The 13,775-nt window shown below is 39.4% G+C and overlaps 1 protein-coding gene across 13 annotated transcripts in view; it reads left to right on the top strand.

Moving 5' to 3' along the window:
• Positions 1-12,773, top strand: part of kcnc2 (potassium voltage-gated channel, Shaw-related subfamily, member 2) — a 123,965-nt gene extending 111,192 nt beyond the window's left edge. For 4 of the 13 annotated variants that reach the window (XM_012852750.3, XM_036133663.1, XM_036133666.1 and 1 more), the window contains one exon: positions 10,315-12,773. Coding sequence is in view for 7 of the 13 variants with exons in the window: in XM_036133666.1 (XP_035989559.1) it covers positions 10,315-10,322 (8 nt within the window). In the remaining 6 variants the exon portion in view is untranslated. Of the gene's footprint in view, positions 1-7,944 lie in introns of all 13 variants that reach the window. The other 9 variants (XM_012852747.3, XM_012852742.3, XM_012852743.3 and 6 more) reach the window with 5 other exon arrangements.
• The last annotated feature ends 1,002 nt before the right edge of the window (positions 12,774-13,775 follow it).

Here is a 13,775-nt window from a genome sequence, read left to right as displayed (position 1 = left end):
AGGACATTACAAAACTGCATTTCTTCTTAATTCATAGAAAACTGGTCAGTGGGGCAGCAACACTGTCAGTGAGCTGGTTGTGTTCTACTTACGGCAATGGGCTTTATGATCCAAATCTGTTTGGACTAAAGAAAAAAAAACCTTGTGAAAGGATGTGTTATGGCCTCATAAACCGAACTTGAACTTATGGCCGAAATGTAATAATAAATATAGAAAAATATAAATAAATAAAAAAATAAATAGAAACCCACATTTAAACAACAAAGCGCATAATTTGAACAATTTGAACAGCATTATGCCTCTTCCTCAGATGGAACTAGTGAAAAATTGTCATCTAGTCAGAGATTGGTCAGTGTTCAGGGCGAAATTTGTCAGAAAATGTGCAACAGATGTATTCACTATCTGAATGCAAGTCAGTAAATATTGTCAAGACTTTTGCACACTGACATACGTTTATCCAATAAAGACTGAGTGAAATCAAATTAAATCAACATGTGTTTGAACAAAGTGTTAATATGGGGGTGTGCATACTTATGTAAGCACACTAAAGGTTAAAAAAACATTTAAATAACCAACTATGATCTGATTTTTACACAATGAAAATATTTTACTAGAGGTGTGGAGACTATCAAATCCACTGCACACTAAAAGAATACTACAGTAGCTGTTGAATGAGTTTTTCATTCAGAAGTAATCTTGTCAAACTGTAGTAGACTTTAGAAATTAAAGCTTATTTTTCCCGACATGCAAACATTCACAGAGTTTCCCTAAAGACTAAATATTATTCTATGACCTGTTGGTACTTCTACACTAATTTCTTGTCAAAGAAAATCCTTGTTGTAATAGGATTAGAAGCTACAATTGATGGACTCCATAAAAAAATATATTATTTTTTTATCTAGTGAAGTTCTCTAAAGTTCTTATTAGAAATAGTTCCCTCACATGTAGTAGATAAATGTCACATTGTCAGGAATTTGTTTAAAGATACATAAACCCTCAGAACAGGGGAAGGTTAGGGCAGACAGACATCTTGTCTTAGCTGATTTAAACTATTTAGAATGAAATCGAACAAAACACAAAAGAAGACAGATGTTTCTTTCACTGAAGATCGCAGGTCAAAGCTGCTGTCCGATCATCTCACCCTGAGTCCACCATGATTATTACCAAACAAATACTAGACCTGGAAAAGCAGAAGAATTTACTATCTCTGGTATGGACCAACAAAATTACAGTCTGATGCAAAATCTTAAAGTTTACTTCACTCTTGCACGACTGTCGCAGCTAATCAGGCTGATTGATACAATCGGCAGCGTCGACCAATGTAACTTAAGCACAGTAAAACAGAAGCTCTTTGGCTGAGAAAACAACAACAAACCAAGCATTTAGCAATTTACAATCAGCTAATACAGGTTTGATTCACACACTAGAAGGCAATTTGTGTCATTTTATGAGAATGGAATGAACTCTGTTGGAGATCCCACATGGAGTCAGATCAACAACGAGAAAATCTGGGACTCCCACCAAACCCCAAACGAGTCTGAGTCCGAATTGGCTGCCATGCTTCTGTTTATCATAGTCGATTAATCCAATGTGGTGTAAAATGTATACACAGTAAAAAAACAGTGTTTTTTCAGTTTGGATCCCATTATATCAGTCACCCATTATAGTTTTCAATAAATGTTTTTCGTTAACGTGTTGCTAAACTGATAAGATGGATACAATGATAGAAAGAGCACTGTTACTGCCTTTTATTGTTTGTTCCAGTTAACCTGGACGCTGAGGACATAAATTAGCAATACTCACTTGTTTTCAGACTTGGAAGTTGGTACAGGGTTAGGTTAGAGGTAACATGATTCCTAGATCTGAGTCCTTATTTGCGATTCAATTTAATTAAATTCAGTTTTATTTATATAGTGCCAATTCACAACACATGTCAACTCACTTCCATTCACTTTAAGTGAATGGAAGGTAGCATTTGCTGTTTATTCTGCTTGTTTACTTTCAACTAAATGCCTCTCTGCTGCAGGTGATGCACAGCCTGCTAATAAATACTTCCCAGAATATCACTTTATAAATAATCTGGAATATAAAAAGGACAAAACTACTTTTTACCTTCACTGTCTTACTTTAAGGCTGAATAAACCTTTCCTGTTTTAGGTCATTGCATTTCAATTGCTGAATGCCAGAATAATGAGAAAGATTTTTTGGTGGGAACTTTACTTGTTTTGTTCAAAGCTTTCAACGTCTGTAGTTTACATTCACTCAGTTTACAATTCCTGCAAGCAATTATGGTAAACCCAGTCGATTATCTCATGCCATTACAAAATTTGAGTTAAACCTCAAACATGTTCCTTCATTGTGGGACATCATAGGACAAAGTAAAAAAAAAAAAAGAAATCAACAAAGATGTGAAAAAGAGAATTCTGGACCGGGATCAAGTCAAGTTCTTCCAAAGATGGGCACAGTGGAAATAAGCAGTTATCATACTATTTAGAAAGGAAACTGGTTCTGTCTCCTGGAGATGTACACATTTTACTGTGAAATTTGTGTATCAACTCTGGAAGAAAAGCAAAGGACATTGTGAAGATCTTGGCTGAGGCTGGTAACAGGTACCGCCATTCATGGTGCAATGAGCCCTGTGCTGGCATGAGCCGAAAGGCCACTCAGAGAGGAAGAATCCATTTCGCCCTGAAGGAGGGGTTGTCACTTCCTGGTCCCTCAGGACCCACTGTGCTGCATGTTTTAGATGTGTCTCTGCTCCAGCACACCTTAATAATAATCCTCAACTAAAACATGCAGAGTGGTGGGTCCTGAGGAACAGGTTTGAAGACCCCTGCCCTAAAGCAACATAAAAAGTCAGATTTCTGCTTTGAAATCCACTAAGGGAAAAACCTCAAATGTTTGAGATGTGTCCAGTTGCCTGATGAAACAGAAAAGGAAGTGTTTGGCCACAATGAACATCAGGATCCAAATATCGTTTTTTTGAACTCTATCAAAGATTCCCCGATCTCGGTCCCACAGAGAATTTGTGGGCGGAGCTGAACAGATGTGTGAGAGTCGCGTGGCCTACACGCCTGACTCAGTTCCACCAGGAATGTCATTATGAAGGAATGAATTTCTAGCAAACTGAGGTGAGAAACATTTGATACAAGTCATCCAGTTTAAAAGCAATTCTACCAAATACTAAGTGTATGTAAACTTCTGAGAAGAATTAAAACTGAATTTCTGATTGTTCTGGAATTAAGCAAATAGATATAATTTCATTATTACTAACTGACCTTCAACAGGAAACGTTCAAGTTGATGTCAGACAGTGAGGAAGGAATATGGATAGAAACATCTGGTATATATTGTCAGTTTATATTGATATGATTAGGAGGTTAACCTGATGCAGAGAACAACCAAAGAGAAATATATATATATAAATACATATATGTATCTGAGCAGATTTGCTTGATTTCTGTCACCTTTGAACAGTCGTTGCTGATCCATGCTGTCCTTTGTGCCGCTCACTCGTCTGGCTCTAAAACAGCCGCAGTTTAACATGCAGCTCTGCTGTCCGTGAAAAACAAATGTGGGTGGTACGATAATGAGGCGAGGGTTCCATTAGTTGCTCCTCCTGAGAACCAGCGCCAGCTGATTGGCCTGCTGCACTAATGATCCAGCTGCTGTCGCTGACTTGTTTACTTTGAATGCAGGTTTGCCAGCTCGCATCACAGGCAGTTTTCAAGTTTAAAGCTGTTGTGATGAGTGAATCTGTACTGATAACAATACTATATTGGAAATCATCATCGTCAACATGTGCCACCTCCTTCATACATATACTGTAACGTTCAAGAAAGCCTGAAGTTACAAATAAAACGATTTGTGCCCATTTTGAAATGTGATAATATGAAAAAAGCTTTCTGTAAGCACGTAATAAATATTACTTATGCAATAAGTGAGAGTTAGAGGCTTTCAAAAGTATCCATACTCTGAGCTTTTCAGTGTTTTGCCACTTTACAACCACAAATTGTAGTGTATTTCATTGGGATCTTTTAAAAAGACATATTTGTGAGATGAAAAGGAAATTATGCATATTTACAAATAAGAGTCTAAAAATTGTGGCATATGTTTCTATCCCGTTATTGTGATATGCCTCAATAAAATTTGGTTTTACCTTATCTATAATAGATTCCACCTGTGTATGATATAATCTCAGCATAAATACAGCTGGTGTGTACATCACTCTGAACATACCAGCTGGTGGTGGTGGCATCATGCTGTGGGAATGTTTTCCTGTTTCTACAGGCAAGGGAGAGGGTAGCTGGCCAGACCTGATAGCAAGACAGATGGAGTTGAATATGAGGCAATCCTGGTCAAAAACCTGGTCAAAAACCTGTTAAACCAGATTAACACATTCTGAAATGTTCTGCCATCTGAGCCAATAGCTTTCATCTGTGATCGCTCAGTGCAAAAGGCGCAGCAACTGTAGGTTCAGCTCTCTCATCATAGACCCTTAGCCCCAGAATGCTCACCAGGAGCTGCACAGTGGCAGCCCACTGCCTCCTAAGAAATGGATTGGTGTGAATGCACAGGAAGAGCTTAATTGGAATGTAAATTGCAATGGCAAACATTATTGATTAAACACACAACTAGAAATGCTATTGAATGGTTTAGATCAAAGCGTGACCTAAAGACCTAAATCCTATTGGGAATCCCTAGCTAGACTCGAACATTTCTGTCCAAAGACACTCTCCATCTGATCTGATCAAGCCTGAGCTTTCTATAAAAAAAAAAAATTAAAAAACTGGACGGAGATGTCCAGTTGTCACAAACAGCAAATGACAAAAATGGCATCAAAGGGCGATTTCAAAGGCTAAAAGCCAAGACTTTAAGGAAATACTCTGTGGACTGGCCAGACTAGACTGGAATTGTTTGGAAGATGAGTTTCTGTTACACGGGGTCTTACAGCAATTCAGAAAAAGACTGTTGTCATGTTGGGGGATAATTTGCTGAACCACATGCAGAATCAGTCATAGGAGGCAAATAAAAAAAATGCAACAAGATTTATTTACAAAGATAAATGTGTGCACTGGGGTGGGTTTTTGAGCTGGAGGTTTTATGTTGTTGTCTCGAAAAGGAATCAGTTAGACAAGTGAGAGATAAGGAAACTGATATTTACTAGCAGCCGGTGAGGAATGACACTGCTAATGGTTCTTAAAGTTCAAAGGGAGTTTGGGAAGTTATCGGGATCCTGGAGACAGGTTACGGACTGAGGTTGCACGGGGAGGATCTGCACTCCAGGAACAAAGACAATGGAGCTTTGAGATCCTGATGGTGTTAGAGAGCAGGCAGGCAGATGATAGCTGTGGAGTGAGTACATTCCCAGTGAATGCCATCATGGAGAGGATTTTAGGTTGAATCCAGGGTTTGACTTAATAGCCAGTGGTCACTTCAATCTAGGAGGAACAGAGAGCACATAGGTTTAAGCTAAACAGAATTAATCTGGTCACAAGCTTAACTTCTCTTAGTGACAACTAGTGAAACTCAAGAATTAGAAGCAAGAAATAGCACATGTAGGTTTGACTCTCATCAACAAGGTTGTTGCGAGGAGTGGTCGTCCTGCTGCTCCTAATATCCTGAGCAGACTAATGAGAGCATTGCACATAGGTGTGTAGTGTGCAGGAGACCTGTCCCACCTTCCAGAGAAGATCCTGGGTTCAAATACAAAACCATTTATGTTGTAAAAGTTCAGTAACATCAATTGAATTTCATTTTTTTGAGGAGGCACTGTTGTAAATATATATATATATATATATATATATATATATATATATATATATATATATATATATGTGCTGGTCATATAATTAGAATATCATGACGAAGTTTATTTTTTTTAGTAATTCCATTCAAAAAGTCACACATATATTGTATTCATTCACTACACACAGACTGATATATTTCAAGTGTTTATTTTATTTTTTGTGATTATAACTGACAACTAATTAAAAAAAATAATAATTCAGCATCTCAGAAAGTTAGAATATTGTCCGATATTGAAGACGCCTGGAACCACACTCTAATCAGGTAATTAACTCAATACACCTGCAAAGGCCTTTAAATTGTCTGTCAGTCATGGGGAAGACCGCTGACTTGACAGTTTTCCAAAAGACGACATGGACACCTTACACAAGGAGTGCAAAACACAAAAGGTCATTGCCAAAGAGGCTGGCTGCTCACAGAGCTCTGTGTCCAAGGACATTAAAAGAGAGGCGAAGGGAAGGAAAAGATGTGGTAGAGAAAAGTGTACAAGCAATAGGGATGAATTCACCCAGGGGAGGATTGTGAAGCAAAACCCATTTATAATGTGGGATAGATTCACAAAGAGTGGACTGCAGCTGGAGTTACTACTTTAAGAACCACCACACACAGACAAGACATGGTTTCAGCTGTCACGTTCCTTGTGTCAAGCTATTCTTGAACAAGAGAGAGTATCAGTAGCATCTCAGCTGGGCTAAAGACAAAGAGGACTGGACTGCTGATGAGTGGTCCAAAGTTATGTTCTCTGATGAAAGTCAATTTAGCATTTCCTTTGGAAACCAAGGTCCCAGAGTCTGGAGGAAGAGAGAGGAGCCACAGAATCCACCTTGCTAGAGGTCCAGTGTAAAGTTTTCACAGTCAGTGATGGTTTGGCGTGCCATGGCATCTGCTGGTGTTGGTCCACTGTCTTTTCTGAGGTCAAAGGTCGCAACCATCTATAGCTTGCTTAGAATTTTTCTGTATGTTTGTTAATGTATAAAAGAATTCTAGTCAAATATTTATCTAGCTTATTGCTTTATTTTTCCTATGTATGTCAAATGTTTTTCTGTTCATGTACAGCACTTTGAATGTCTTGTTACTGAAAAGTGCTACATAAATAAACTGACCTTACCTTACCAGGAACCTTTAGAGCACTTCATGCTTCCTGCTGCTGACCAACTTTATGGAGATGCAGATTTCATTTCCCAACAGGATTTAGCACCTGCATACAGTGCCAAAGCTACCAGTACCTGGTTTATAAACCATGGTATCCCTGTTCTAAATTGGCCAGCATTACTCATCATTCCTCTTCACAATACCTCAGAAAATCTCTGGGGTATTGTGAAGAGGAAGATGCGATACGCCAGACCTAACAATGTAGGAGAGCTGAAGGCTGTTATCAGAGCAACCTGGACTCTCATAACACCTGAGCAGTGCCACAGACTGATCTACTCTAACACATCTCTGCAGTAATCCAGGGAAAAGGAGCTCCAACTAAGTATTGAGTGCTGTACATGCTCATACTTTTCAGTTGGCCAACATTTCTGGAAATCTTTGTTTTCTATTGGTCTTAACTAATATTTAAATTTTCTGAGATACTGAATTTAGGGTTTTTATTAGTTGTCAGTTATAATCATGAAAATTAAAAGAAATTAACACTTGAAATCTATTAGTCTGTGTGTAATGAATGAATATAATATACAATTAATTTAATTACTAATAAAAAAATCTACTTTTTCATGATATTCTAATTATATGAGCAGCTCTTGTATATGAATATATAGATGGATTAGTATAAGTTCAATGTGTGTTCTAGTTCCAGTTTTCCAGTCAGAATAAGGGAGAAACTCATCCAGTTTGGTTATTTCTTGTTCCAGATCAGTTGTCGTTATAAACAGCTGAGCTCAGTCTTCCAGCCTCTGTCAGGAAATGTCCTGTGCATGCTCTCACCATACAGAATGTTGCTGCTGCTCTGTCTTACTCATGTCTCCTGTCTTGTCTCGGTTCAATCGGCCGGCTCGGATTTGGATCGTTGCCTGCCTTCGTGCCTGCCTGCCTGCCTGCCTGTGTGTGTTCATGTCCTGCACAACCACAACCACCACCTCCTTCTCCACCAACCACCACCACCACCAAAACGTTTTGTCGCCCCTCTCATCTGAAGGCTATGAGAAATCCCGGAGCTTAAACAACATTTCTGGCATGGCCGGTAACGCCCTGAGGTTGTCTCCTGTGAACTCGCCCTACGGATCACCCTGCCCGCTGCGCCGCTCCCGCTCCCCTATCCCATCCATCCTGTGAGGCATCCAGCCCTTGGCTGCTCCACATCTTCCCCCTAAAAAGAACACCATCCCTTGACATAATATCTGAACTCTTCATTTTCTCGTGATGATAAGCCACATTGCTTACATTGCAGCTGAGACTAATGTTGATAACCTGCCAATCATAGCAAGTGGAAGGAACATGCGCTAACATCCTTAAGTAACATGATTGTTCTGCTTTGTCACTTGGAGTTCCCTTTAGTTTGATGGTGTTGTAATTTGAGACTTGCAATAACGGAACTCTGACTGAAGTAGCAGCCATACACACATGATCTATGTTACTAATCAGGGATCTTAGATGTCGCTGTATTTAGATATCATCAACAAAGACGTGCTTCCAGGAACAAACATAAAAAAATAGAAAAAGAGATGTTCCAACATTTCAACCAGACATCACATGACTGTAACTTTGCTTTATGATTTGGTGTTATTTTGGGGTTTGAAAATGTGATGGAATGGTGCAAAGACACAAAGAGCGTAGGTTTCAGCTCACTCGAGTGCCAACAGCCGGGCCTGCTCATGTTTGGGCATGGATGTTCTTTGGCAAACAGTGCAAAGGAGGGAGGAGGGGCTGAGAGGCGTGCGTTCAGAACGGATTGAGGATTTATGTGCAAGCATACACAAAGATGTGTCATTATTTCAGTTGTATGCCATTGGCATTATATTTTTGCTTTCTCAAGTTTTTTTCCACTGAGTGCCACCAAACCTGCTGTGTTTCTGGTTGTTTACTGGCAGATAACTGCAAAGAGGTGGTCTTTACTGGTTTCACACAAGCAGAGAGCAGCGTTCTATCTTAATGGGAGACGAAACCACCATGGCAGAAAGGTAACCATCTGACAGGGGCTGTGCGCATCAGCTTTCCGTTCAGAACAGATTTTGGTTTGTTGTTTGAGTCTCCTTACTATAGAGGAGTTCATTGTAGTTAATGGAATATACTGGTATTCTGTTATAGAGACAAGCACAAGGCTTCAAGAAGTCACATGTAGCATTCTTTCAATAAACTATTACAAAATTATTACGATCACAGAAATATGTATATATACATAATTGCATATGCAAACAAACAAGGAAACTTAGCATCTAATGTCCCCAGGCATGGGTTGGTATGAGATGCAATGCTTTTTTTTTTTACTATTAGTCAGGTCTGTCAACACAACAGTGCATCTCAAGAACTGCTTCCTTTCCTGCTTCGAAATAAGGGTCACAAACTTAGAACAGGGCGTCAACTTTAAAGGAACACCACCAATCACTTAGGGATTCAAACAAACAAAACTAAGTTTTTAGTCTTAGACATGTAATTTCTTTTCTAGAAACGTAATTATGAAATGAATTACATTGAATGTTTTGGTTCTGACACACAATCGGCAATTCATTGTTAAAGTATTAAGTATTAAAGTGCTTTCATTAGGAGTCTTGGTATGCGTGGAATTATTATTATTATTATCATTATTATTATTATTATTAACTAGATATTCCGCTTCAGTCAGACAGTAACTGGACTGAGGCAAGTTTGCAACAATACTCTACAGAGTGCAAACTGTAGGAATGATAGGATGGAAAATATTTTGCGTTTTTGATCCTCAGACAAATTTGACAAAATTGGCGGTGTAAAACCAGCCCATGCCTAGACCTTACTAGGGTGCTTTGGAAAATGCTAACTCAGCAGCGGGTTTGTTCTTTGCAAAAGAAAGGAGAGCCTCCTGAACCCGATGAATAAGGCCTACTCAGTGTGAAAAAGGCTCTCAGTGTTTCATATAAAGTCTCATATGGAACCGCACGCACACATGATGCTGTTTCACCCAGACAGGCACGCGTTGCCTCTGCAACAGGTGACAGGCCACAGATAGAACCCTGCAGCACTGTTGTGCCTCACCCAATCCCCACAGTTTGTCTTTACCAGTAGCGTGCGGTTGCTTGGCAACTAGCTCACAGCAAGATGCATCTTACACATAGCTTGGCAAAAACTCAGTTAAAAAAAGAATGTTTTTTTTTTTTTTTCCTTTTGTCTTCACTGCAAACCGTTTATTCATCACCCTCCCTCCCCTTAAACCACTGACGTGTGTAACAGAGTTTGTAGGGTCTCATGTCGTGTTGTAAATCTGTGCACACACACACACACACACACATGACCAACATGTGCATGGCAAGGTTTTTTTTTTGAGATCCACGTGTCCATGTTTCACTGAGACCATTCATTCCTGTTTGAATGCCAGTGGGATAAGATGGTCATCAGTAATGACGACCCATTGCGGCAGAAGACCCCCATTCGGAGCCACGAGGCCACTGCCCCAGGACAACATGGAGGAGCCTGCGCAGGAGCTAATGACTGACAGCCACCCAGCTTAATGTTCTGCCAACAAGAAAGGGACTTAAAAAAAAGATTTCTGGGAGGACTTTAGTAAGTGAAGCCCTCTCACGTTACCCTGACTTCTCTATTTTTTTCTTTTCTTGTTATGGAACTGGATAGAAAAAAAACAGGTCCTTAAAAAGGGAGTTGATCTAACAGACGTTGCTCCTGTAAATACACCAACTGCAGCATATCTGGGCCAAACGGCTCTGTCCACACATCTGTATTTTGATGGTGAGTCGGGTCTCAAGGTGGATGGTACGGTGACTACGTAGTGTCGTAGCACTCGGCATCAATCACTTTTCTAGCTGTGGTATCTTCTTCCCATTGCAATAAGTGTATTAAGATGTATCAGTTGAGGCACTTTGTGTTTTGAAAAATGGAGTGTAATCGTACTCTACTCTAAGGTATATACAGTGTAGAGAGACATATGTGCAAAGTTGAATAAATACAGCGTCACAGTTATCTCTGCTTATTTATTATTTGGTAACATCCGACCCTGTCCACGCTAATGCGGGTATTTTAGAAAAGAGATTTTTTTCCCCCTTTCACTCTTCACATCCACACCCAAATTGTGTTTTTATTGGAAAGACTCTGAGATTTTAAAAAAAATAATTTGGGCTGTATACATACTGACTGGATTTCGGGAAACATTATTAACAGGAACAAAGAGCCGACACAGCACATTCTAACTTTGACTTTTTGTGCCAGATAGCCTTCCAGGTCAGTTCACCCTTTGCCTAATTCGTACCCCATTCAAGCAATGCCATTTTATTCCTTACTATCTCCAATTCAGATCTATAAACAAACAACTATTTATCCATATCCTTAAACCATGGTGTATTGACTTTTTTTGTTTTAGTTAAGTATTTTCAAATAAAGTAAAGGCATGTATAGACCCTCCAGTGAGTTCTGGGCCTGCCCGGATATTCTCCATCCAATGGGACTTGCCCAGAAAAGCTTCAAAGGGAAAAACTTAGTGATAGTGGAACTGTATGTTTTCTATCTGCAGATAATGGTGGCTCAACTCTAAGCTCCATCAGATGACAGAGCTCCTCATACTATATCTAGGAGTGAACCCAGCCATCCTTTGGAGCAAGTTCATTTCCACTGCTTATATCAGGGATCTTGTTCTTTCCTTTATGATACATATGTCACAACTACAGGTGACAGCTGGAACCACGACAGGAAAATAAAGAACTTTGCTTTTTGGCTGATCTTGTTCTTAACTCGAACGAACTGAAGCTGCAATTGCAAGACTGAACTCCTACAAGGCTAGGGGCTATGTTTTGTGGTACTTTGGTGACTAGTAAGGGCCACCAATGGCAAACTGGCCTCAAGGAGAGGGGTCATATGAGGAATAATTTGAAGACTTTAATGAATAGCTGGTCCCAGGAAATGGCAAAGGCTTAGCTGACCCCATAAAAGCTACAGCCCCTTCCAGGTATGCTTGGTCTCTGCAGGAGTGGACGTAGAATAATTACAATAGGAGTTAGGTAGCAAGCTAAGGCGAGGACCTAAGCGTGCTAATGTCTTCATTCCGATTTATTTAGGTTTGGATTTCTGTTCTGCCCAACTGACTCATAAAGTACCACAGTTTATGATTTTTGATCAGACCAGACAGAAATAGCTTTACAGCACCACCTCTTGGTCATGTCACCTAATTCTCTAGTTCTACGTAATGACATGAATATATATAAAATGTATAGAAATTCAGTTGTCAGAACAGGTATGAAACATCTGCAAATCAGCTGTAAATTGCCACATGAGGGTGCAAATAGAGGACACCATTGTGGATTGGAAAAGGCCAGTTCCTAAATGATCAAAACTGTAAAGGTGCAAAATGGCATTGCTGTGAAAGGCTTCAAAAGCCATGAAAGATAACAGTCCAAAATTTTGAAGAAATATATATGTCTACCTCTGCGTGCACTGGACTTCAAATTTAAGAGAAAACACTGTTTACCACTTCTTTAGCCATGGCCATCTTTTATTTCTTTTATATTTTAGTGAAGTGAACATTGACGATATTGCCAACTACTGTTGCAGAATTGGTGTAACAGCTTTTTTCGATTGAAGTTTCGTAAAACATGCAGATTAAAGAGGGGGAAAAATCTGTTTTAAAAATATTTGGTGTAGTTTAGCTGGGGCCTCAGTTGGTTAACTGATCTACTGTATGTAAATGTAAGTATGTCTGTCTATGCGTGTCCTAAAACTCTAGATAGAGAGCTGCTGTTTGAAACACTAGGTCAGGGAAGACCAGTGAGTGGACCTGATGCTGAATCTTCCATTTAGTTTTAGCACAAACCTGAATGAGACAGAGCTTCACCCTGTGATATAGCTGCCACTATAAAAGTTCCCCAACCCCCAACCCCCAACCCCTTTTTGGTGCATTCAGTGCTGCAGATTTTTCTCTCTTTGCAAACCAAACTACTCTTAACATTATTCCTCATAATTTCTGGTCGCTACAGAAAAAAAAAAAAAAAACACTGCATGACTTGATTCTTCCTAGCTTTGATTCCCCTCAACCCCTCTGTATTGGGGATGGAGCAAAAGTGTAGCAGAAATTGACCACGTTCCAAAGTGGGACTTCTACAGTGGTACACATCTGCACCGTAGCAATCCTGTGTGCCCACAGAATCAGATCGGATTTGCAATACGCAAAACGAAAAAGCACCGACCCGCACTGTGATTTCAGCAGCCAGTTAAAGTAGGAGTGTACTTAAACTTAAAAGCGAGGAAAGAAAACGAAGCTGTTGGTAGCGACCTGCACAGTTATAGGTTAGCTGTTGAAGTATCACCACGTACACACAATCCTCCTTGTGTAGTAACCACGCTGCTTTACTCTTTTGAACTGTCAAAGGAGAATCATTCTTGTGTAATTCTAAGAGGATGTTGTGACTTGAAAACAAAAAAAAGCTGTTTATTTTTTTTAATCCAGAACATGTATTTTTGTGTCTTACTGTGGACTACATTGCTCTGAATGGTATAAATCATGGTAGTCTGATGGCGTGCTTCTCCATTGTGCGTTCAAACTGTTCAAGCTTTAGATCAAAGTTCACGTTCCGTATGTTTTACTGTGTGCGAAATTCTGGTTTTAAGTGTGTATTTGTGGAGCTTTTTTGTTGTCATTCTAAAATGCATGCTGAAAAAAATAAAATCACTTTGTCAAATTGTACAAAAAAAGAGATGATCTACTGTATACCACGATGTGTATAGAATTAAGGTAAATGCTATGTGAAAGGTTCACATAAACTATTTATCTTTTACCCATTGGTCTCTTTATTTGATTCTTGTCATTGTGTTTCTTCTTTGCAATTGCTTTAAATT

The sequence above is a fragment of the Fundulus heteroclitus genome, unplaced genomic scaffold (genome assembly GCF_011125445.2).
Source record: "Fundulus heteroclitus isolate FHET01 unplaced genomic scaffold, MU-UCD_Fhet_4.1 scaffold_66, whole genome shotgun sequence".
NCBI classification, from domain to species: Eukaryota; Metazoa; Chordata; class Actinopteri; order Cyprinodontiformes; family Fundulidae; genus Fundulus; species Fundulus heteroclitus.
The sequence above is the reverse complement of the archived record's forward strand: the minus strand, read 5'-3'. Positions and strand labels throughout refer to the sequence as shown.